This window comes from Leuresthes tenuis, unplaced genomic scaffold (genome assembly GCF_036924035.1).
Source record: "Leuresthes tenuis unplaced genomic scaffold, fLeuTen1.0.hap1 SCAF_19, whole genome shotgun sequence".
Taxonomy (NCBI): Eukaryota; Metazoa; Chordata; class Actinopteri; order Atheriniformes; family Atherinopsidae; genus Leuresthes; species Leuresthes tenuis.
The window spans coordinates 28,601,139-28,623,598 of record NW_027325373.1 but is presented as its reverse complement, the minus strand read 5'-3'; the positions used below and the strand labels follow the sequence as shown (position 1 = coordinate 28,623,598).

The following is a 22,460-nucleotide window of genomic DNA, read 5'->3' as shown; positions in this document are numbered from 1 at the left end:
TACTGTTATTTTATTGTTTTTTTTTACATATTCTTTTCTTTATTTATTATCTGCCATAAAGCACTTTGGTACACTGAAATGGATTGTTGTAAAGGGCTGTTTAAATAAATTACATTTACCAATCACACGGTCGTATTTTTGAGAAATTCTTCCTGCAAATTCACACAGATCCACAAACAAATAGCTCTTACGTTGTAACGTGAAACTGATATTATATATGTATATGTATATATATATATATATACACACACACACACACACACATTTCTGGTATGGTAGCAATACACTTCCGTAAACGTGCATCTATGTACAGTAAAGATTCATAATGCCACACATTTTGCCACGCAAACATTTTGGCTTCAGTTTTGGGGAGTAATTTCGTCCTCTATAGCTGGAAAATAAACAAAAGGCAACATGATGAAAGGTATGAACAAAGAACAGATTTCAGATTCAGAAAATCTCTTTTAGAATCTTATGTTGATTGATTTGTCATCTTTGTGATATCTACACTGTACATGGCCCACCCGAGTTTTGCAGCATAATCAAGGAAGAGAGTTTAAAATGGCAGTGCGAAGGCTGATGGAATCAATGCAAGTTAGAATAATTGAGAGTTCACCATACCATCCCCAAAGCCAAGGAAAGGTAGAGAAGACCCATAGAGTGCTAAGGAAAAATATTATGGTCCTTGTGACCTTGTGAAAAATATTATGGTCCTTGTGACTTGTCAGAGGAAAGGGGTTAACTGGGTGAAACATTGGCCATCATATTCCCGAGTGCTAAATGAAGAACCAAAGGAAGTTTTAAGCTGGATGTCTCCATTTGAAGTATACTATGGGAGAAAAAGTAACATGGTGATGCTTCCCCTGGCAGGGTCTCCATCCAGTGTCATTGGTGAACAGTCCACAAATGATCCACAAATTAATTTACCCTCCCTGAAACAGCGGTATAGATTTGAAGAAAAACGTGGATTGTAATGGCAAAGACAAATGGCAAAGAAAGCAACTGAGCTTTGCAGTAAGCGGATGATACGGCATGCATCTAAAAAAAGTTTAACTGTTTTGGTCAGAGTGAAAGATGGTACCCATCGAGTTTCAAAAAGGTATTGGGTGTTGCCTGGTAGGATCATGAAACGTAACCTGAAGTTTTCAAAATACAAAGTTGAGTTTCAGATTCCTGGTACCACACCACAGCAAGAAAAAATGCACTCCAAGTCTTCAAAGTCAGCGCAACATTTACATCCACTTTTGATGCCATACACACATGAAGACAGACTAAGGGACTATAATTCCAAGCAACTGGAGTGTGCAGTTTGACCCAGCACCTGGTGAAAATGACCAGTTTAGTGCTATGACTACTGATGATCAGCTTGCTTCATTAGAATATTCAGATCAGCAGCAACTCTTAGGGATGAAATAGTCCAAGATCTCAGGTCTAACCCATTTACCATAAATCGAACACCTTTGTCTCACTATGTGGATGGAAATGACTGGGATGCATACTTGGATAGCATGTTGCAATGAGGGATTTATGGCAATCACATAACACTACAAAGGGCAGCTGAGATTTTCAATGTTCAATTTTTTATTATCTCCACACTAGGAACTGATGCATCTTCTATTATATCAGAGTCTAACACATACTCAGAAAGTTCCTTGGACACATTGCAGAGGGGCATGGAGAACATTATCTCAGTCTGGAAGGGCCAGTCTTCATCCATTGAGAATATTATGGAAGCTGAGAGAGAAAGGTTATTTCAAAATATGGGTGCGAATCAAACCAAGAAGATGCTAAACCAGATGGTGCCCTGAATGAATGCCATGATGCTACATGTGACGAAAACTATCACCATTTTCTGGATGTACCCAATGACTGCACTCTGGATGAACCCCATCACAATCCACTGGATAAACCCCATGATGATGCCCTTTTTAAAGCCTCTGATACCCTGAATCAGTGTCATTATGCTTCGTTCAATGTAAACCATCACCATTTGCTTAATAAACCTGATTACTGTACCATCACTGGATCAACACCATCATGACCCTCTGGATATACCCCATGGTGATGCCCTTCCATGTGAGGATGGAAATTCTGAAATGCCCAACCTGCCGACAAAGTTGCTTAATATTATTCAGTTGACACTAGATGTTGACATGTCAATGCATGGCGTATTCAGTGTCTAAGCTTTTTCAGGACCTTACAATTTTTTCCGCAGATTTTCCATCAGGGAGTCTTTTGCTGACAGCCTTCAGCTGGAACATGACCATGACAATGTCATTAGTATTATGAGGCTATATAAATTAGCTGGACGTGGGAGTGGTCTCTCACTGAGACTAAAGGGACTATTTGGGAAAAATAGCAAGTGGATGAGCGTCTGGGTTGTGTTGAGGCACATGGCCTATGGACATTTCACAATCAAGGACATTTTTTGGAAGAAATAATAGTCATGTTTTGCGACATGTAAGGAAGGAAGAAAGAAGTTGTTTTTTTTCCCCATCAAGGCTAAAGTAAATTTTTGTTAATCGTCAATTGTCTATAGACTTCTTTTTTAATTACATAAACCTATATCTTTTGATGTGAAAGATTTTTCACGCTGTTTTTAGTTGGTTTAGTTTTGATGGTCATTTATTTTTATCCACTACAGGAAAGGACATCAATGTTGCATTAAAGAAATGGAGCTGTAATAAAGTTTTTTTTCTGTTCCATATTTGTTTTCCTGTTTTGTTTTTTTTCTATCATGCATAATATTTGCATAACATAATCCAGATTGAATGTCTTCCAACATTTCAGTGCCCCGATAATGTTCGTGCCAGTAACACTCATTTAGGGCAGTTTTTGTCTCTATGAGCTTTCAAATACATTTTCAATGAATACAGTTATATGTGATTTAGATTTGACCAATGAAAAATCCTACTGGTGTTTAAAATTAACTCATATTTACGATTCATGCTGGTATGCCTAAAGTCAATGTTGCTCTGATGGTATGTTTTTTTCTAATTAGGACAACCATTTTGGTGGTTTATTACATTAAGTTATTACATATAATTTTTCTGTTGAATTTTAAAAAAATTAACAGTTGTAGAAAAGTGCGTACATCAGCCCTGAAGTTGGCGTGAGGCACCGCACATTTCCACGGTCATTTTGCTCGATACATCTGATCGTTGACGTGAAAAAGTGCGTACGCACCTTTTGTACATGGCATACAATGAGGCTCATATCAGAGCTTCAGGAAGGTGCAATGAAGAAAGAATGCACTAATGAAATACAACAAACCCCCCAAACTTGAGCCACTGGATACTGCCAAACAACAACTCACAGCTCTGCCAGTCATCAGATACCCCACTGGTATAATAACCTGACAAAAGGAGGAAAAAGAAGTCACTGATATCAAGACAAGAAAGCTCCTCACAATGCACGGGTTTCATTCCAAGTCCAGCACCCTGAGATTGTAGAGTAAGCCAAAGGAGAGAGGCCAGGGGCTAGTGAGCGTCAGAGCCACAATACAGGATGAAACACCAATAAGATGGCCCCCAGTGATGAACTTTGTGTGTGCGTCAGGCAGCTGAAACCCATGAAAGAGGTGGAAGAAGAGGAACCACCGCGGAAGGATAAGCCCCCGCATGGCGTGTACCACCAATGGACTCAAGAAATGTAAATGGTAATGGTAAATGGACTTGTACTTGTATAGCGCTTTTCTAGTCTAGCTGACCACTCAAAGCGCTTCACTACATGCCACATTCACCCCACTCATACAGCACGTCTTAAGATATAACTACGTGCTTTCTAAGCATTCACACACATTCATACCCCCAATGATACACTGGGGGAGCAACGTGGGGTTCAGTGTCTTGCCCAAGGACATGTAGCCCGGGGAAGCCAGAGTCGAACCACCGACCTTCCGATTGGTGGGCGACTGCTCTTCCTCCTGAGCTACAGCCGCCCGCTATGTCTTATGAGTGGCTAGAAAAGGCTGGTCTGAAAGACAGTGCAGAGGCGCTAATCGTGGTAGCTCAAGAACAGGATGATAAATAAATGCCCCATAGAGATGTATTTGGGCAGAGGACAGTCTCCATATATTACCTGTCTGACAAGAGCACTTAAAGAAAGAGCTGACCATATTTTAACCCCAAGCTATTTATTTGATCAAAGTATTCACTTCCACTCCTTGTGGAGAAATTCATGTCGGGAATACTACATATCGGTTAGTTCACTGTACCTTTTAGCCTTGAAGTCCAGTGAGTCAGCGGAGCCTCTGTGTACGTAACTCTCTCCAATTTGCTCTGAGCTCAGCAAAGGCTTGCAGTCGTCCTCCATGATTCTCCCAAACTTTCTGTTAAAGCCTCTCAACTCATCACCTGTCTGGGAGGACATAGAATGTTGTAGGATCTTATCAAACACTTAAAACAACCATGAAACATTATTTCTGCCATACAATAACATTAAAGATAACCTTTTCCCCATCTCCATTCTAAAAGGAATAAGGCTGGGTATGCAAATATGAAGCTCAGTTAAGGTTTTCCTTCTGGTTACGATGCATGCTGAATCTCGGCGAGCTAAAGTTTATTGCAGAGCTTGAAAGGAAGACCAGAGAGAACTGAATTACAATAATCAGCAAGAAAAAGAAGAAGCTGTGTGTTCAGGAGAAAAAAAGAGTCAGGAAAATTTAAATCAGAAAATGGAAGTGCAAGGACTGGACTGCATTATTTACATGTGCTAGATGTTACTGTGCACGGTCATTAGATATTTTTGCAGGTGGTAAAAATCCCAGTTAAGTCAAACAGTCTTTAATTTAGGGTGATACTCATTTGTTATACTCCTAGTCCCATGACTAGCAGCTGCAGCCATATAGAACGTTTAGTCACGCCAGTACCATCAATTCAAGCACTCCAGGGGTGTCTTGAAAGAACAGCAATGAAGGTGCTCCCCGTGTACAGAATTTTGTCATCTCAGTATCTTCCTTCTGATGAACTGCAGCAGTTCCATTTTTGCATGGTTTATGTCATGTGTTAACAAATTTCCAGCTCAAAGTGTATGGTTCATTCAGCAACCCACACTAACATTGGGCCACAGCAATAGCAGTACATGTGATGCACAGCATTTGTTTACATGCAGTATCTTTACCTTGTAAACTTTGGGACTGTTTCATGTCAGAGAGAGTAGATCTGTGACTAGAAGTAGATCCGGGATTGTCGTGTGACAGGTGTGATTTACCATAGCTGAAAGGTCCAAGTGAAATGAGGGAACAACAGGCTACTAACGGAATAGAACAGAGTGACAGATGGCGATCCAGCCAGTTTTAATTGTCCCCAACGCTGTTGTTATAATGACTATGAGAGTCTCGCATTAAATCTCTGGTTTCTTACCAACAAAAGACACAGGTACACACACACATGCACAAATTCTTACTCACTCCTGTTAATTCATGAGATCTAATTTGACCCAATTTTAAAAAATGAATAGAAATTTCAATAATAAAAATGGCAGAAATTATGACAAACATCATTATATTCTTGTTTACATGAACTATCCCAAGTAATACATCTATGAATAAGCCAAAAAACATTTTTTGGAGTAAAATCACAGAGGTGCATGCGGGGGCAGAAATTAGTGGCCGTCCTAATTCGTTTGGCAGAGCAAAACTTCTAAAACAGGGATATGGCAGTAAACTGTCCCAACTGATAAAACATTGGACAGAAATAGATCAATATTCTGAGGGAAATCCATCACTGTGGCACAAAAAGATAAATATTAAAAAGGCCTTAAAAAGGGTAGACCTGATGCATCCTGATAGTGTCAAAGGCAGAGTCTCTCTGCACCATCCACTGATCTCAAAACATCTCAAAATGCAAAACTCTGATCCTGTGTTGTGAAATTCATCTCTTGTAGCTAGACAAAAGAAAGTAATTATACGCATTTATATGCCTCACAGCGAAAGGGCTTCTGGCTTGAATTGGCTGGGGCGTTTGCATGTTCTCCACGTGTATGAGTGGGTTCTCTCTGGCTTCCTCCCAAACTCCAAAAGTATGCATGTTAGGATAACTGGTGTATCTATATTGACCCTAAATGTGAGTGTGTAGGTTTGTCTGTCCGTGTGGGCCTGTGATGAACTGGCGTCCTGTCCAGGGTGAACCCCACCTCTTGCCCAGTGACAGCTGGGATAGGCTCCAGTCTGCCCTAAATTGGATAAGGTGGGTATGGAAAATGGATGAATGGATTTGCATGCTCAGGGCCTCTCAACAAAAAGTATAGAATAAGCCATACAATTGTTCAAGTCAAGCAAATTGTGGTCAAGAATAGTATATAGAGAGAATTTATTAATACAATGAGTGTGGTTCCCAAAACTTCCCGCGTAATGTCCCAGACTGAGCTCCTGTGACTATTGCATTGTACAGTACATTTACAGAAGCAGCTATTTGTGTAAACTGTGGAAGGTTGACAGGTACTTTTGTCATGAAGTTTCACTAGCTGAGCCGTGGGACACTGATGTTAGAACCCTGTGGTTGCCATCTTGTTAGTTGTAGCCTGGTTAGTTTTTGGTTTGGCTAAAATCTGGTAAAGAGGGGAAGAGACGAAAGAAAACCAGTCACATGGCTGAGGGCAACCACAAGATTTGAGCTGAAATCTGGTGTCCTGATGAATCTGAAGGGTAGGGTTTGTTTCTAGGCTTATAGCTTATTTTAAATGCATGTAAATATTTTACATTTCTAGTTGTTGGTTGCAGGTCTATCTCTGTAACACTATATTTTGGGAAAATAAGTCTATTTTGGAGAAAAATAATACAATTATCACCAAACTTGAACGACAAATTCTGAATGTACTAGATAACCAAATGAATATTTCCCCTTAGTAAAGTAGTTTTTCATTTAATTAATCATGCAAAAATGTTGTGGGCTGAAACAACATCTTATATTGCATAATTTTCTCACCAAACATTTTTTTTCTCAGAATTTAACAAACATTCTCATACAAAAGGAGTAAAAACAGGCTTTTTTGGCGTTAAGCTACCCAGCTGTAGAAAAATACCTAATTTATGTAATAATAAAGTGAAACTGGCCTCTGTAACTACTCTGTCTACTTCAGTGTTTAAAGTTAAACTTTACCATCACAGACCAACTATAACTTACTTACTTACTTGTGTCATTAGTCGTACTTTTACACTGAAGAAGGCCTACTTTGAATGATCTAAAAGCTTCTTCATTGCTGGCTGCTCCATGAAATAGGGAGAGGGATGAGAACTATTTCCATTCAATCAATGAAATATTCACACTTATACAGTGGTCGGGCAGATCACGTGGTTATGGGCTTCAGTTTTCAAGCTTTTTTTTCTTTTAAAGTCACTTGTTCGGGGCTTGTTTTCACAGATCTTGTTGTTCGTTTCTGTCACAAGATGTGACAACAACCAGGCAGCACGTGACCGTGCACCTAGGACAAAGTATCAAGTAGCCTCCTGTTCGAACAGTTTGAGGTATAAAACCTAAAAGCATCATTATATATCAAATCGTATGTACGGCAGCGTACGTTTTAAATAAATTCAGAGACCCAACGCTCATGAGACGTTAGACAAAAGTCTGCATTTAGGTGCTCCGGATATCCCAAATCTCAGGTTTACTGTCACAGCAAATGATTCAACAACAATGCTGAGCTGCGAATCAAACGTCGACAGAACGGCCCGACGTGTGCTCACCAGAAACACCAATGATAAAATACGAAAAGTGCAATAAATAAAACTGTTACTGACCTGAGAGCGAATGTCGAGGAAGTGAAACAGCTGATTCTGTGTCTATGGTTGTGGGCTGAGACCCATCTATCGTGTTCTCTCAAATTAATCTTTATGTCAAGCATTAGTGCTGCATTGATGGGACCTGGTAACTCGGGATTTCTTAACGTCAAATTCGGGTAAGGTTAGTCAGTCGACACCCTATTATTTTACATTATTCCCCCAGAATAACGCAAAAACACCAACTCAATGACCAAATACAGAATTAGTCAAATTACCTGGTACACATCGAAGATAATTAATACTATTTCCGGTTTTGATTCCCACTTTTAAAGTACAGTGAACGCAGCAGGATTCTTTTCTTCTCCTTCTTTTTCGTCTTCTTTTGGCTGGTTAAATGTGTGGCTGCCTCCTACTGGTATAAAATTGATACTTTTTATTTCTTTGAGCCATACTGATCGTTCAGTACAGTGCTTGCATCCCCTTTTTTGGGGGGCTCTCCATTTTACCTGATCAACAATGGGATGTGTTTTTCCTATTTTCTGTCGTATAGGAACATAAAAGAAAAAAATGAATTATCTTAGCTTTACCAGGTCTTACAATTGGGCAAATACAACCTCAGATGAATAACATGTTACAGTGTCAATATTTTTTCAAACTAATTGTAAGCTAAAATTCAGATGCAGTGTGAAAAACAAGAAGTCCACCCAATAGATGAATTCCTTATAGAACCACCTGTGTCAGTAATACCCTGAGGTAACTGTTATGTGTACAACGATATTATCCTCTCATCATCGTGGAGGAATTTGACATTGTTCCAGAAATCTTGTAGTTTTTATTCAAATGCAGCTTTGCACATCTAAGCTGTTCTTCTGTGCTCTTTTCAGAGGGAAGAGGCTTTCTTCTGGCCATCTTTCTAAATATGCCATACCAGTTCAGTCTTTTTCCAACTGTGTAATGATTAACTTTAACATTTACCATGTTAACTTCTCTGAGCATTAAATGGTCTGACCTTGGGGTGAATATGCCGAGACATCCACTTCTGGTAAGATTGGCAATAGTCTTCAATGTTTTTCCAGCTGCAAATAATCTTTCTCTCTGTAGAATGATGGACTGTATAGTTTTCACCACAACCTAATAACTGTCCCAGATTGATGGGCAGCAACAACTGTTTCATTGCTGATGACTTTATTCCTTCACCTTGTGTTAATACATACCTGAGTGCCTGAAATACCAGCAAACTGCTGAAACTTTTACAGAGGTGGTCGCACCTGATGATGAACAGTTTATCAGGTGCCCCACAGCATTCTTATGGAAGCAGGAAAGTTAAGGTTAAAAATTCAACCCTGCACTTGAATCCCGATCACGGTAAAAAAAGAGGAGTTTTTATCCAACACTATACGGTGCTTGTGGGCATGTTGCAAGCCAATTTTCAAAACTGATCAAAGAAAACGTGAAACATTTTTGCAGTGCTTTGATCATTTGCTTCATAGCAAGGAGACTCTTGGTTCAAATCTTGGCTGGGTTCTCTCTGGGTACTCTGGCTTTGCTCCCGCAGTCCAAAAACACACATTAGGTTCATTGGTGATTTAAGTCGACTCTGCAGGGTTGTCTCTCTGTTCGCCCTGTGATGAACTGGCACGCTATCCAGCGTATACCCTGCTTCTCACCCTGCGGTAGCTTGGATCCTGCCTAGGACAAAGCAGGTATGGGAAATGAATTAAATAATCTATGAGTATTGAGCTTTTAAGAGAACCGTTTGTCTAGACACACAAAGCGGGATAATCTTCTACTATTCAATAAACCAAACTTAGGGGAAAAACATGCTAAACAAGGACATATTTTCTTAATGCAAAAAAGGCTCAGGAACTCAAACCATTACTCACTTCAGGAAAATTCTTGTGACATGTCATGGGCACCAGAGTCCAGTGCTCTCTCGTTGTTAGTTCTCTATTCAGTTCCCTTGCTCTCTTTCCCTGGATTCTTCCTCTCTGCTTCTGTCTCTTAAGGCTTCCTGAATGAGCTGAAATTAGGATGTGACATTGTAAGGGCAGCAGCTGGTTGAGTACATTCATAGTACTGCAGTAGTACCTGAGGACTGTGTTTCCTTCTCCCTCCTCCTCAGACTTTGATCATCATGTTGTCTTGTTCCTTTTCCCAGTGATAATCCTCATTTCCCAGCGGTTTGCCACTCTGCTGGAGGCCTGTTGCTGTGGAAACCCCTGCTTCTTTTCATGAACTTACAAGTTACTTGCATGCCTGCCCACTGCCACTCGCAGGACCACCTGCAAGTTATCTTTCAAACTTAACCTTCTGTTGTACCCTTCTGAGTCTGTGCTTGGGTCTTTTTGTCTGGGGACAGGACATTTGTTGAAAAAAAGAATTTTGCAACACCACCAGATGAATTCTGACTTCCATCAGAACTGCTTCCCTTCTTCATGAATTTACGAAGAGCATGGCGACAAATTGCAAACATCTATGTTTTCTTTCAATTTGACTCTGAATTATTCTATAAAATATTGTAAAGTATTGTTTTTAGAAAAAGAACAGTTTGAATCAGTACCTGGTCTCAAGTGGGCAACATCTGTTTTAATTATTTGATCAAATAGAAACATTTCACATAAATGCTTGCATCTCAGAAAAAACCCACACCATTTACAGCCCACAGATGCATCAAGTATAGTGTGGTATTGATCAGATTTTGAGATAGGAAAAAAATTATTGATGATCCTGCAAAACATCCAATTAAAACACAAAACAGAGCACTGATTAACACAAGCAAACTTCATTTTCCAAATTCCTTCCAGTGACTTTTTAAAAATCGTTTGCAGTCCACGAAGTGTGCACCATAAGACAAGAGAGAAACAGAAGAATAGGCACAAAAGCATGTCACTAGATTATCTGTGGATCTTTTTACTGTAAGTAGACCTGACATTTTGGCACCTGCCACTAAAATTTGAAGGTAGTCCTGGATTGCACTCACAGAATTCAACTGATCTGGGCTTTGACTAATTTGAGAGCAGAAAATTTATTGGATACGCATTTCAGAAACACTATGCATTACAGATTAAGTTGCAATAACTCTCCATGTATTCCAGGAATGTCCCTCAGAAAGAGCACAACATGGGAAACACTTAAAACTGTTCCAATGCTACCTCAAAACAAACAACGCTGAACAGATGCTTGGAGAATCAGAAAAAAACATGTGCTCATGTTTGCAGAGAACACTGACACGCTGTCAGATGTCTCGATTGTAAACCAGAGTTTGAATATTAACTTGAAGGACTTTAACAAAGAGAAAGTTGGATTTTGTTTCTTTTCAGCTTCTGACATCTTTGGGAAACAGCACTAGTTGAGAACAGCAGTTGGACATTTTCTCTTTTTTCTTCCTTTAATAGATACTCTTTGCATGCATTCAATTGGGGTCCATGAAAGCACCTTTATTACATAGCACCATTTTTCATAGTTATCTTATTATACTGGCACCCAATCATTGGCATGCATACACTCTAAACACATTGTGTTCTTGGTTACCATTTCCAAATGTAGCATTGTTTAAAATGTTACAAGGCAAGTAATTAATATTCATACAGTACTTTACATGTAGAATATGAACGGAATACAGTACACATTAAAGAAAGTGCTAGAGAACAGCATGTCCTTTTTTCATAAGTCTTAGTTTACATAAATATAGAACACACCAGTGTAACATATGTATTCAAATTTACATCTTTGCACATTTTCATGATTCACTTCAGTTAATTTTCATTAAAAAAAAACATCTATTACAGTGCCAAGTCTAAAACTGAAAGCAAAACACAACAGAACAACCAGAATTTCTTCTTCAGTACGCCTACATTCACATCACTCTACCTGCACAACCACACAGAAACATCGATTTTCTCAAATTGAGCTCCACCATTGACCTGTGAGTAATTACTTCTGGAAATCTAATCCTGGACATGTCTATGCAATACACATTTTCAACAGAAATCCTATCAGAACTTTTTTTTTTTGCCTTTGACTATTTTAAAACACTTTAATCTCCTAAAACAAAGCACAAGAATCAAAATAAGCAGAAAAACTATTAAGGAGCTGTAAGGCATCAGGGCTGGAAATAGTGAATCTTCAGCAGTCCAGACTCCATTGTAACAAGTGGATAATATAAGTCCAGCGTCCTGTAGCCCTCCAATGACTGTTTATTGAAAACACAGACGACACCAGTTACTGGTATGTATTTTTCCCAATTTGAAACAACCTAAATGTTGACTTCTTTCAACCCAGTCTCATTGGAAAAACATAAAATAATCACGAAAACTTAATCGATTCATTTGTGTAGAGACAATTTTGGCTGTTGAGACGGTGCTGCTTCTTAGAATCTGCAGTCATCATGACAAGCACAAGTCATCAAAATGTGGCTGAATGTGAATTCTTAATGTGCTTTCATACTTGTGTGAAGCTGGGTTGAGAACAGAGATGGACGGCACAGGCGCTGGATGAGGAAAGTATGAAACATAAATCTTAGCTTTTCCGTGCTTTTAACGGTCACCACCGTTGGAAAGGTGAGGCGATGGACTTTTCTGCTTTCCCTTCAGCTTTATGTTCGTCAGATCTAAGTACTTGAATATAATGCCACATTTCAAACTAATCAAATTCAGCTTAAGCTGATTGCTGTTTTCCTCTGAGAAAACATGCCACCTTGAAGCACACTTGTAGCTAAAATTAAGCTGATCACAAGTGCTGTTCTCTGTCTGCAGGAATCTGCAGCCTCATCCTGCCATACTTTGTCCAGTATGTCACTGGTCAGATTGATTTGGGTTCCAGTCACATCAGTAGAATTTTCTGAACCACAGAAAGTGTAATCATCAATGTGGCTTAAACATTTCATTTCTAAGTAAAACTGAAAATACTTCCAATATAGAATGCCTCGGAGCATAGCCATCCTTTGCACACATTAAGTAAGAATTGGGCTGAAGAGGTTGAAGCAGGAAATGGAAACATTTACATTTTCAAATGGGTGGATTGTTTAGTTCCTGGATAACTAAGAGCTTCTTCCTACATAAGCAGCGATTCAACTTTTTATGAGGTCACTGATCCCGCCCCCTTTTATATTTTTATTCTATTTTTTTTTTAAGTTTCTTGCGTTTACTTCGAATGACAACTGAAAAGACAGGTGCATATCCAGCCAAATCAGATCAATGACTGAGTTTAGCTCATCTGGGTCTCATCAAATCCTCTAAAATCAGGATAAAGTTGTAAAACGAAACAGCTGCTCCCAGAAAACAAACAAAGTGTTTATTTCGGTAACAGGCTACAAGAACCTTTGATGAATGTTGCGATGGCCAGTTTCATACTGGTCAGGTTTTTGTGAATCTTACACATGTAACTGTGCAATGTGAAACTATGTTGCATGTTAAATGCTGGTCCATTACGTTGCAGTGCAATCTATACCGTAAAATACTAAACAAATGGTCCTCTCTGGGTTACAGGATACAGCCCACTTAGCTTATTGATGCTGCGTTTTTAATCTTAAACTAAGTGGCAGCTCGTCCTGCTCATTGTAAAGTTTTATGCACATTTTATTGAGCCAGAATGAGATCATCGTTTTAAATGGAGGGCTAATTCTCATATAGACTCAGCATATATCTTAGAACTCTGATTCATTATGGCGTGAGCATGAACATACTGTTGAACTGCCACCTGATTGAGAAGCTGTGTGAATTTTTAAGTGGAGCTTATCAGATTCTAGGAGCTCTAATACAGGATTGTCACTTTACAGATGAAGCAGGTATGGAAATGCTCCCGCTAAATGAACAATTTCCACAAAAGTGCAGCTTTTGTTTAAAGTGCTTCTTGTCGTGATAACTTGTTTAAAAATGCTGATGACTGTCATATCTTTAAAGTATTTAATACTCAACTTACTACATTATAAATACTTACTCTTTACAATAACATCTTGACTAAGACAAGATTGAATTTTAAGGAAATTAGCCTCTAAAATCAAAATCACTGCTAGTCATTGTTAAACCAGTTTCAAGTCAAGAGCATAATTTCATGTCATATATTAAAATAAATTGTGCTTTGAGTTAGTATGACACATCTTTCTAATAAAATAAAAACAAGCCACCGTTTATGATAAGCAATGTTTGCCAGACTATACAAACACAGGGCACGGATAACTCGTCGCATCATTTTCATGCACAACCCTTGATCAACAGGAACATCAGGAGCATTCGTCTTTGAGCCGGACTCAAAAGCCCACTCAGGTGGTTAGAAGTGCGGATATAGTACGTGAAAGTTTCATGTCACAAAGCAAAGGACACGACAGACCTTTTCCACCGCAGACATTTTGACCTGTTACAACAGGTGAGGCAAATTCTGTTCAAAAGTGCCTCAGGAAGACTTACCAGTCAGTAATCCTGCAAAGTATGACGGTCTCCCATGTAGCAAACCAAAATGGAATGTGGTTGCACTTGACAGAGAGCGACACCTGTGCTCATTTACTGTGACAGCCCAAAAGTGTGCAGTGAAAAAGGTCAACTGACTACAGCCAAATACCCAACGTTTCACCTTATCTGGCAACAGCTGGTGCCAAGCAGCTGAATAACCTTTAGCACAAAGATTCAGAGGTGGGTTAGGCTTAGTTTCACTGTTGACCACAACTCAAATGTTCTCAATTCAACAAGTCCACACGTGTTTTCTATGACTGGGATATAAAAACAGAGAAATGTCTTTCCAAAAAAAACTCTGAATTCCACATGCACAGGTACAGTCTTTAAAGTGCCACATCAAAGATTTGCCCTTCTGACTGCGGCAGGCGCAGAGCACCTGGAGATAGAAAAATACCTCTCTGACCTCACACCCCTAGCTTTTTTTTTTTTGCCATATTGTTCTTTGAACCTTTTTGCTGTGACCATTTCATATCAGAGAATTGCCTTCTTGCATGGTTTTTTGAGTTTGGCCACTTCAGGATTTATCATCTTATTTTGCCCCCAATGTTTGGTATCAGCCTAGCAGACCTGCAGCTGGTACTTATAGGTAACAGGAGTGCCGTGGGTCGGTAACCTTGTAGAGGTTCAGCAAAGCATTTTACAATGTCTTATCCAAAGAGTGCCTTTATATTTTCACCCTTTATACGCAGTGCTGAATATATTAGGGGCAATGTGGGATGCAGTGTCCTGCTGAAGGAGCCTCTGACATGAGGACAAGCTGGGGATAGACATGTTGGAGGACAACCACTCTACCCCCTTGAGATATTGTTGTCCCTTAATGGGTTAAACGGGCCTGATGTCAAAAAACACTACAGGAATGTACTAAGAAACAGGATTAATGGTTTAGCCACATGAGAAGCCAGTGTCCTGAGTTTCCTATGTTATGGAGGAAGTTCATTTTTAACAATGTTAACCTATGCTAATGTATGCTGTGCACCTAATCTACTTTGAAAGGGGTTTTATTCAGACATTCAGATGCTGAATATCAGGCAAAAAGGCTGTAACAAGCACCTCCATTTCATTTCCTGAAGATGATCTCTTTGAGTGCTATACAGTTAGCTGCTGAGTTATGGCCACTGACTCCTTTCTCGTGTCCACCCACACAAGTTACTGTCACACACTAAAAATCTGCTGGTAGAGCAGCCTTTCTGCTTTAATGTGAGTGCATTCACATTAAGTTGGAACAATTCCAGATTTAAAAAAGTGAAATAGCGCATGACCAGAAGCTACAAGGTCTGACATGAAGGTAGCATGATGGCACGGGTATGCATGGATCACTAGTGTTTATTGATCATGCGACAAACAAGCCAGATGAAGTCAGATGCGTCCAGGGATATATCGTTAGCTCAAATTCAAACATGAAGCAGAGATGACGAGATGAAACTTTTCAGTGGAGATGGACAATGAAAGCAGTGTTTGAAGCCCATGGGCCTCAGACTTCAGACAGTCTTTGCCTGAAAAGCATTGATAAGGTATTAAAAAAATAAGCATTTGATTTATGCTATGTTCATTTGCCCCATTGCACCCCTTGAAAAAGACGAAGGTGAAGATGAAGGTGCTTAGATTTCACAAACAATTCTGAAAGTGCACAGAATAAACCAATAAGCATCCTAAAAGCAGAGCAAAGTCTCTCTTATGCTGATGAACGAACTGAAGGAGCACAGATAAGAAAATGATCAGTCTATTTGTATTTATCACAGAGAACATTTGAACTGTAAAGTGATTCCCTTTTCATCGCGGCACAGAGCTGAACGCATCCTTTGAGGACGGAACTTTAACGTGAACAGTTAGCAGTGTTAAAATAAATGTAGTGCTCTGCAACATCTTTCAGCCATACCTCATTTCTTTAGATTTTCTTCCAAGCAGCCAAACTTCCGTGTTATTGTTTAAAGAGTTTATTTGCATGGACACTGGCTGGTTTTTCTTCTGTCCTGGTACCCAACATTTTTACTATACGGTGTTCGTCTTAACACTGACATTGAATCATTTAGCCACAAAAAGGGATGAACCAGTGTTGCTTACACATAACAGAACCTATTTAAAATAGTACTTTAAGCACTTTGTTACCAGCAGCCTGGGACAAAGACACACCATTTGTTCCCATTTCTTGAGTTGCATCTACAAAAACTGCCGAACAGACAGAAAATATCAATTTTGTGGCAGAAAGGGGTAAAATTATTTAGCACTTATTATTAATACCAAAGAGTTCTTAGCTGAAAACTGAAAGGGTTCAGGCTCTTTTGAAGAACAAAGGTGGCCATACCAAATTTCGACTGACATGCTTGTTAGAATCACACACACACTGCTGTCGTCTAGAACAATATAAAGAAATGAGGGACTAATCTTACTTTCTGCAACATTGTAATTTTATGCTGGAAACATTTTGCTTATTTTTTATGGCTCACAATTATAACAATCTGTCCCTCTTTACAAGAATGTGTAACTGAGTGTGCATGTGCTGCACATAAAATGCATTAAATATGTCAAATAACCCCACTAACTGGGAAGGAGGGGCCAAGTGTGAATCATGAATGTGTAAACATGAACTCCAAAATTTAGGCAAGTGGTTTTAGAGCTTCTTGCTTCAAGACTCCTAAATACTAAACAGACCTGAAGAATCAGTGGTGATAAGAGGCCTCCAGTTGGGTCTTCTTGCTTCAATAGCGTCTGACCAAGCAAAACAGTACTTGAACACAAAGCAAAGATGACCTCCCACTGCCAGCCAGGACAATCTACACCTGTGCAGGGAGACAAGTTCAACAGCACAAAAAGAGGTGGGAGTGCATGTGAAGGGAAACCGGATGACTGCGTCATGTTGTTGTAGTCAAGACCACCTCAGCTGAGATCAACTCATATCAAGACCCGAGTGTCTCAATACTAAAACAAGATCAAGACTGGAATATAAGAGCTTGCACAGCTGGTGGGAGCTCAGGGTGGAAATGCTGCTCCTCCACATCAAAAGAAGTCAGCAGAGTTGGTTCGGTTATCTGACGTGGATGCCACCAGGTCACCTCCCTTTAGAGGCCCCAGGGCAGACTTATAACTCGCAGGAGAGATTATGCATTGCTTCTGGCCAGGGAATGTCTCAGGATCTCCCAGGAGGCGCTAAACAGTGTCACTGGGAAGAGGGACACTGTTTCCCTCCTAGACCTGTTGCCTCCATGACCCAATCTCAGATAAGCAGATGATGGATGTTACTGAAAAGAGCCGGAGTGCTGCAGCCTAAGTGGTGCGAAAGGGAAACAGAGTGGGAACGAGAGGGTAGGTCATCACACCTTTTTCTACACAGTCTGTAAGAGAATGCTTTTTTTTTTTGTTAAATCACTATCCAACATTTTACTAGCAATTGTTTTTATATCCCCACACCTGTGGTACAGTTTGTCTGATATTGAGACAAAATAAAGACAAGACCAAGATCTCAAAAACGTGGCCTTCCTCACGGTAAAACATTCCCACTACTATCACCTTCTGCAGTGGCTTAGGTGTTCTTGCACAAGCATACGTTTAAGATGAAGAAGGAAGTCATCTTTTCAGCATGTTCAGGTGCTACTCTGTTTGCGCAGATGTTGGCAATGTAGGATGAAAAAGCAGGGTGCACAATTTAGCACTTCTACCTTCTAGTCTTGTTGACCACTGAAAGGGCTTTTATACTAAAAACCAAATTCACTTACACTTACACACACGCGTGGCACGGATTCTATGCAGAGGCCTGTCCTTCCTGCTGCTGTTTTCTGTCAGTTCGGGGTGTAAGAGCTCTTAGGGAGTCGACGCTACGTTCGATTGCAAATATCAGTGGTGAGTAAAGATTCTATGGGACGTGGTAAAATAAAGAATTCTCAGTGTTTTAGAGGAATCTCTAGCACTGGGATCAGTGCTTTGTCGAGTGGGCATGAGCACATTAAAGGGCTGCAAGAGCACAAGATACTGGAATAACGAGGCAAATCACCACTTTACTTCCTTACGCAACACTTAAAGTAATTTCACCTGAAAAGAAACCTTCTCTAGCTCAAATTGTCATTTCTTGCAGAAGTTTCTTTGCTCCAGGTCGTCATAAACTCAAAGCTTCACAGGCTCCTATTCAAGCAATTATGCAACAAGGCTCATCTTTTCTATTTTGTCAAGACTAAGTGTGAATGAAAACGATGAAAAAGGCAGGGCAGTCTAGAGACTAAAGAAGGACAAAGAAGCTGCATCTAAACATCTCGTTTGTGCACAATGTAACATACTTTTCTTCCAAAAGGTACAGTGTGACCTCAGGAGACATGTTTTTTAACCTCTTCTTAACAATTTAAAGGATATAGTCCTAAAGCGATATCTTCAAGCAGCAAAGTGCACAGGTAAATCATTTAGTGTTTGAAACTTCAAAGCAAGAACCAGCTGACCTATTGATCCATGAATGAAACTAAGCGCAGTCACACACAAAACTCAATCAGGTACATTTAAATGAGAATTTTAACCAACACAAGACTCACAGTGCGTGTGTTGGTGAAACCAATAAGAAGTAAAGTGCACAAACTATAGAATTTGAATAATTACTTGTCGGTCGCATCATTTTGGTGCTTTCAGGGACATCTCCACTGACTATGTTATGGGATATTTGATGCGAATTAACAAAAGTTTGGTCTGGAGGCTCACTAAAAAAACAGGCCACCACGTAGCTCTTTGTGTCTTTGTACTCTTGACTCCAGAAAGTGTGGAACTACAAGATCATTTTCTGTCATTGTCATCATGAAGCTGAGGAGAAGAGCAGTAATTCGGGAGACATATTTACATTTTACAGATACCAGGGCATTATATCAAGTCTTTGACTGACCTACAGCTTTGCAGCACAATAAAAAGGTTTTCTAAAAGGTTTTTGCCTGTTACTGATGTGAAAAACTAACATCTCTCACAGGCAGTTGACATTGTTATGATAAATGACAGACCCCCCAGCACAGATAGTAGAAAAAGACTGTATTTCCATGCACACTAGAATCCTTCTTGCTTCTCTGGACTTTTCTGATTATATGTGGCCCATTTAAACTTTTCATTCTGCTTTCAGAAATTTGGAAATGCTACCTGGAGTATTCCCACAGGAGCTGGGTGATTGTTGCTCGTCAACACCTGATCCAGGTCTTCAAACATGATATGCCATTTTTTATAACTTCATAACCTGAACATGATCAAAACCAGGATCCTACTGTGCATATAAAAACACTCTTCAATGTTGGACTACAGCATCAGTCGGCTGAAGAGTAACACATACCAGCAGAGTACGAAGCATGTCACAAAACCTACATATTATTTCCTAAGTATGCCTACACAACAGCATGCACTTTCACACAACTGTTCCGTTTCCCGGAGTCACTGAACGTTATTTCTGGAAATGATTCCAGCACTCATTAATGTAACATCACTTTTGTGGCCCTGCGATGGACTGCCCACCTGTCCAGTGTGTACTTTGCCTCTTGCCCAATGCCAGCTGGGACAGACTCCAGCTCCTCACAACCTTGACTTAGATACAGCGGGTATAGAAAATTAGTGGATGGATATCACTTTTGCTCATTCTGGGTACTTCACCTAAAGTACTTTTTCCGTCTCTGTTGTCCGTCCAGTGTAGTTACAAGCACTGGCTGATGCTGCTGTGTTTTAGGCTTATAGTACTTCCCGGGTTCCTGCTTAGGGCTTAATGATCAATGGGAGACCCCACCAACCAATCAAATTCGATGTGTGAGGACTTTAATGGTAAATGCAGTTGAATTTTGTATGTCATAATGAAATCTCCCCCTTTTTTTCTTGAACTGCCTTTTATTAAAACTATAATACAGTCTATGAAACACACGATGACGGGTTAGGGTTAGGACTCACCCTTCTTGCCCCATAGCTGAGAGAGCTGTTCGCACTTTTGCCAGCCACAAAACAATTTTGGGGCAAAACATTAACAAAGACTAGCCAACGCCAGATCATTAACTAGCACTGGTAAATAAAAACGGATGTTGGTATAAGGCTATGAATTCTGACTTCTTGGCAGGTTGAAAGTTTTAGTTTACCAGCGCTTGGCTATTTCGTCAATTAGTCACAGCAGTACGAAGCACGTGGGTGTTGTGGCCGGCCATCGCACGTGTGTCCGCGTGGCGCCCCTAACCTACCGGCCAGCCAGCCAGCCGCGGAGCTCAGTCCTCCTGCTCCACGCTGTCCTGGCGAGCGTCTGTCCTCTTCTCTTTGTGACACGAAAAGATCCGTCTCATCTCCTCCTCGTACCTGATGAAATTCTCTCCAAATCTAGCCCAGGCTTTAAAGGGAACCGTGATGGTGTTTCTGTACGGCTGGCGAACTTCGCTAATTTTCAAAAACACACCATAACGGTTTGACCCGACATCAAAGTAAAACCTTTTGTTGTCCACTCGAAAAGACGCAGCCTCTGGAAGCTCGGGGTTGTCGATGCGATTCTTGGAGCCCGCGTGGCCGTGGTCGTCGATGTCTTCGTCGCCATAGTCTTCGATTAGTTGTGACAAGGCGTCTCTAAACTCGATGAGCCCCTGTGCGGGCAGCACTATGGTCTGCTCGATGCCCTGGCCGTAGTAGCCCATTGTGCCGTGTCCTTTGCTGACCGTCTGTCGAATGCGGAGAAACCTACCTCTCTGGTTTTCTTTCAGGTCCAGAAAGTACTTTCTGTTGTCTCGCTCGATGAATTCGCTCTTGAGAAGGCGGTGGGTATGGTCCTCGGAGCCCACCGAGCCGGTGGGGGACAGCATTGCGTGCTGCTCGTACGTTTTCCTGCGACCCTCGTGCCCGCGGCCCTGACCGTTGTTGCTGTGCTCCTCGGGCAGGTGAGGTGCCATCCCCCCACGGAGTCCGATGCGGGCATAGTAGTCTATAAAGTCTCCCAGAGAGTAGCGAAGAGCTGGAGCCATTGACATGGACAAGGTGAGCTTGCTCTTCCTGACATTATCATGACGGCCTCTCCCGATCCACACCTCGGCAATTTTGAGGAAGCGACCGCGTACACTCTGCTTGACATCCAGATAAAAACGTTTCTTCTGGATGTCGACACGTTTAGAGGCCAATTCCTGAATGTCATTCCCCTGTTGCTGTGTTCCGGTCTGGATGTATTGCTGGGGATAAGTATGTCTTGGTAAAGAATCGGGTGCAGTCTTACCTCTGCCTCTTTCCATTCCCCTGCAACATCCATCGGCCATCATCATTTATATTCCACAACCACAGCACTCAGAACAAAGCTGTTACTCCATTCCGGTGACGAAGTAGGCTCATACACACAACTGGCTGGAGCAACAGACAAGATCACCCAAAAATGGCTGCTGGTTTGAAGTCATCAGCTCATCGAATAAAGTATCCCGTATAAACGTCAAGATCGACTATGTAACCATCCACACTGCGGACTCCCTCCATGTTCCATCATCAGTTTGTGTTGCAGCTACTCGTTAAAGGATGAAGCAGGAAGAATGAACCCGATGAACCCGTTCACTCCCTCCCCGTCCCGAAAAAACCTCCGTTAAAGAGACACGACGTGAGCAGCAAATGAAGGCTGCGTTCACTGCAGCCGCATCACGGCCATCTGCAGCTCTATTCACCAACCAGACCGATGCGGGGACTGCTTCGTTCAGTGCAGCATGTTAACATGTGCCAGAGATGGTCGACTCTATTCTGATGCTGAGCAATAAAAAAAAATAAATAAATCACGTGTGGTCAAAAAACCTCAGGGGCCAAAAATGGAGAGTATCTCATAATAATACTTTTCAATCAGCAATGAATGCATCAAGTGATGCGATGCTCATCACCAAGAGTAGGTTTACTCTTATTTCTGGTCGCATTTTTTAAAGCAACATGTCCATAAGACTGTTCTGCCTTAGTTAGCTGACTCAAAACTGGGACTGTAATATCTACAGATCTACACATGCTCTGCTGCTTGGCATCAGGGAATTGGCACCCTAAACCTTTTGCCTTAACCAAACCAACCAGTCCAATGAAGGCAACAACCAGCAAGTTAAAGAGGCAGATCAAAGCAGGTCATGTCTTTGCCACAGTGGAAAAACGAACACTTGCAGCATACAATAGAATGTAATGACCATCAGAAGGTATTTAGAGGCTCTGTACATTAGCCCCTTCAAATGAAATAACACCAAAGTGGAGTATGCATATCTGTGAGACAACAACACTCCTGGGGAAATGATGGAATCCCTGCACTTGGATGATATTGTTTCAGTTTTGTAAAAAAATTTAATCACAGACATGACACAAAATCATTTTATTTC

The 22,460-nt window shown here is 40.7% G+C and overlaps 2 protein-coding genes across 2 annotated transcripts in view; both read right to left on the bottom strand.

Annotated features, from left to right (window-relative positions):
- Positions 1-7,964, bottom strand: part of slc38a9 (solute carrier family 38 member 9) — a 59,388-nt gene extending 51,424 nt beyond the window's left edge. The window contains exons 1-2 of the mRNA XM_072372701.1: positions 7,739-7,964; positions 4,217-4,359 (exon numbers count right to left, since the gene is read on the bottom strand). Of these exons, the coding sequence (XP_072228802.1) occupies positions 4,217-4,314 (98 nt within the window). The 5' untranslated portion in view covers positions 4,315-4,359; positions 7,739-7,964. The remainder of the gene's footprint in view (positions 1-4,216; positions 4,360-7,738) is intronic.
- A 2,334-nt stretch (positions 7,965-10,298) lies between these two features.
- Positions 10,299-21,832, bottom strand: purg (purine-rich element binding protein G). The gene has a single exon (XM_072371937.1). The coding sequence runs from the start codon at positions 21,390-21,392 to the stop codon at positions 20,361-20,363; it is 1,032 nt and encodes a 343-aa protein (XP_072228038.1). The 5' UTR covers positions 21,393-21,832; the 3' UTR covers positions 10,299-20,360.
- Positions 21,833-22,460: the final 628 nt, after the last annotated feature.

Coding starts and splice junctions, on each gene's coding strand:
- purg (XM_072371937.1), bottom strand. CDS start 21,392: ATGATGATGGCCGATGGATGTTGCAGGGGAATGGAAAGAGGCAGAGGT.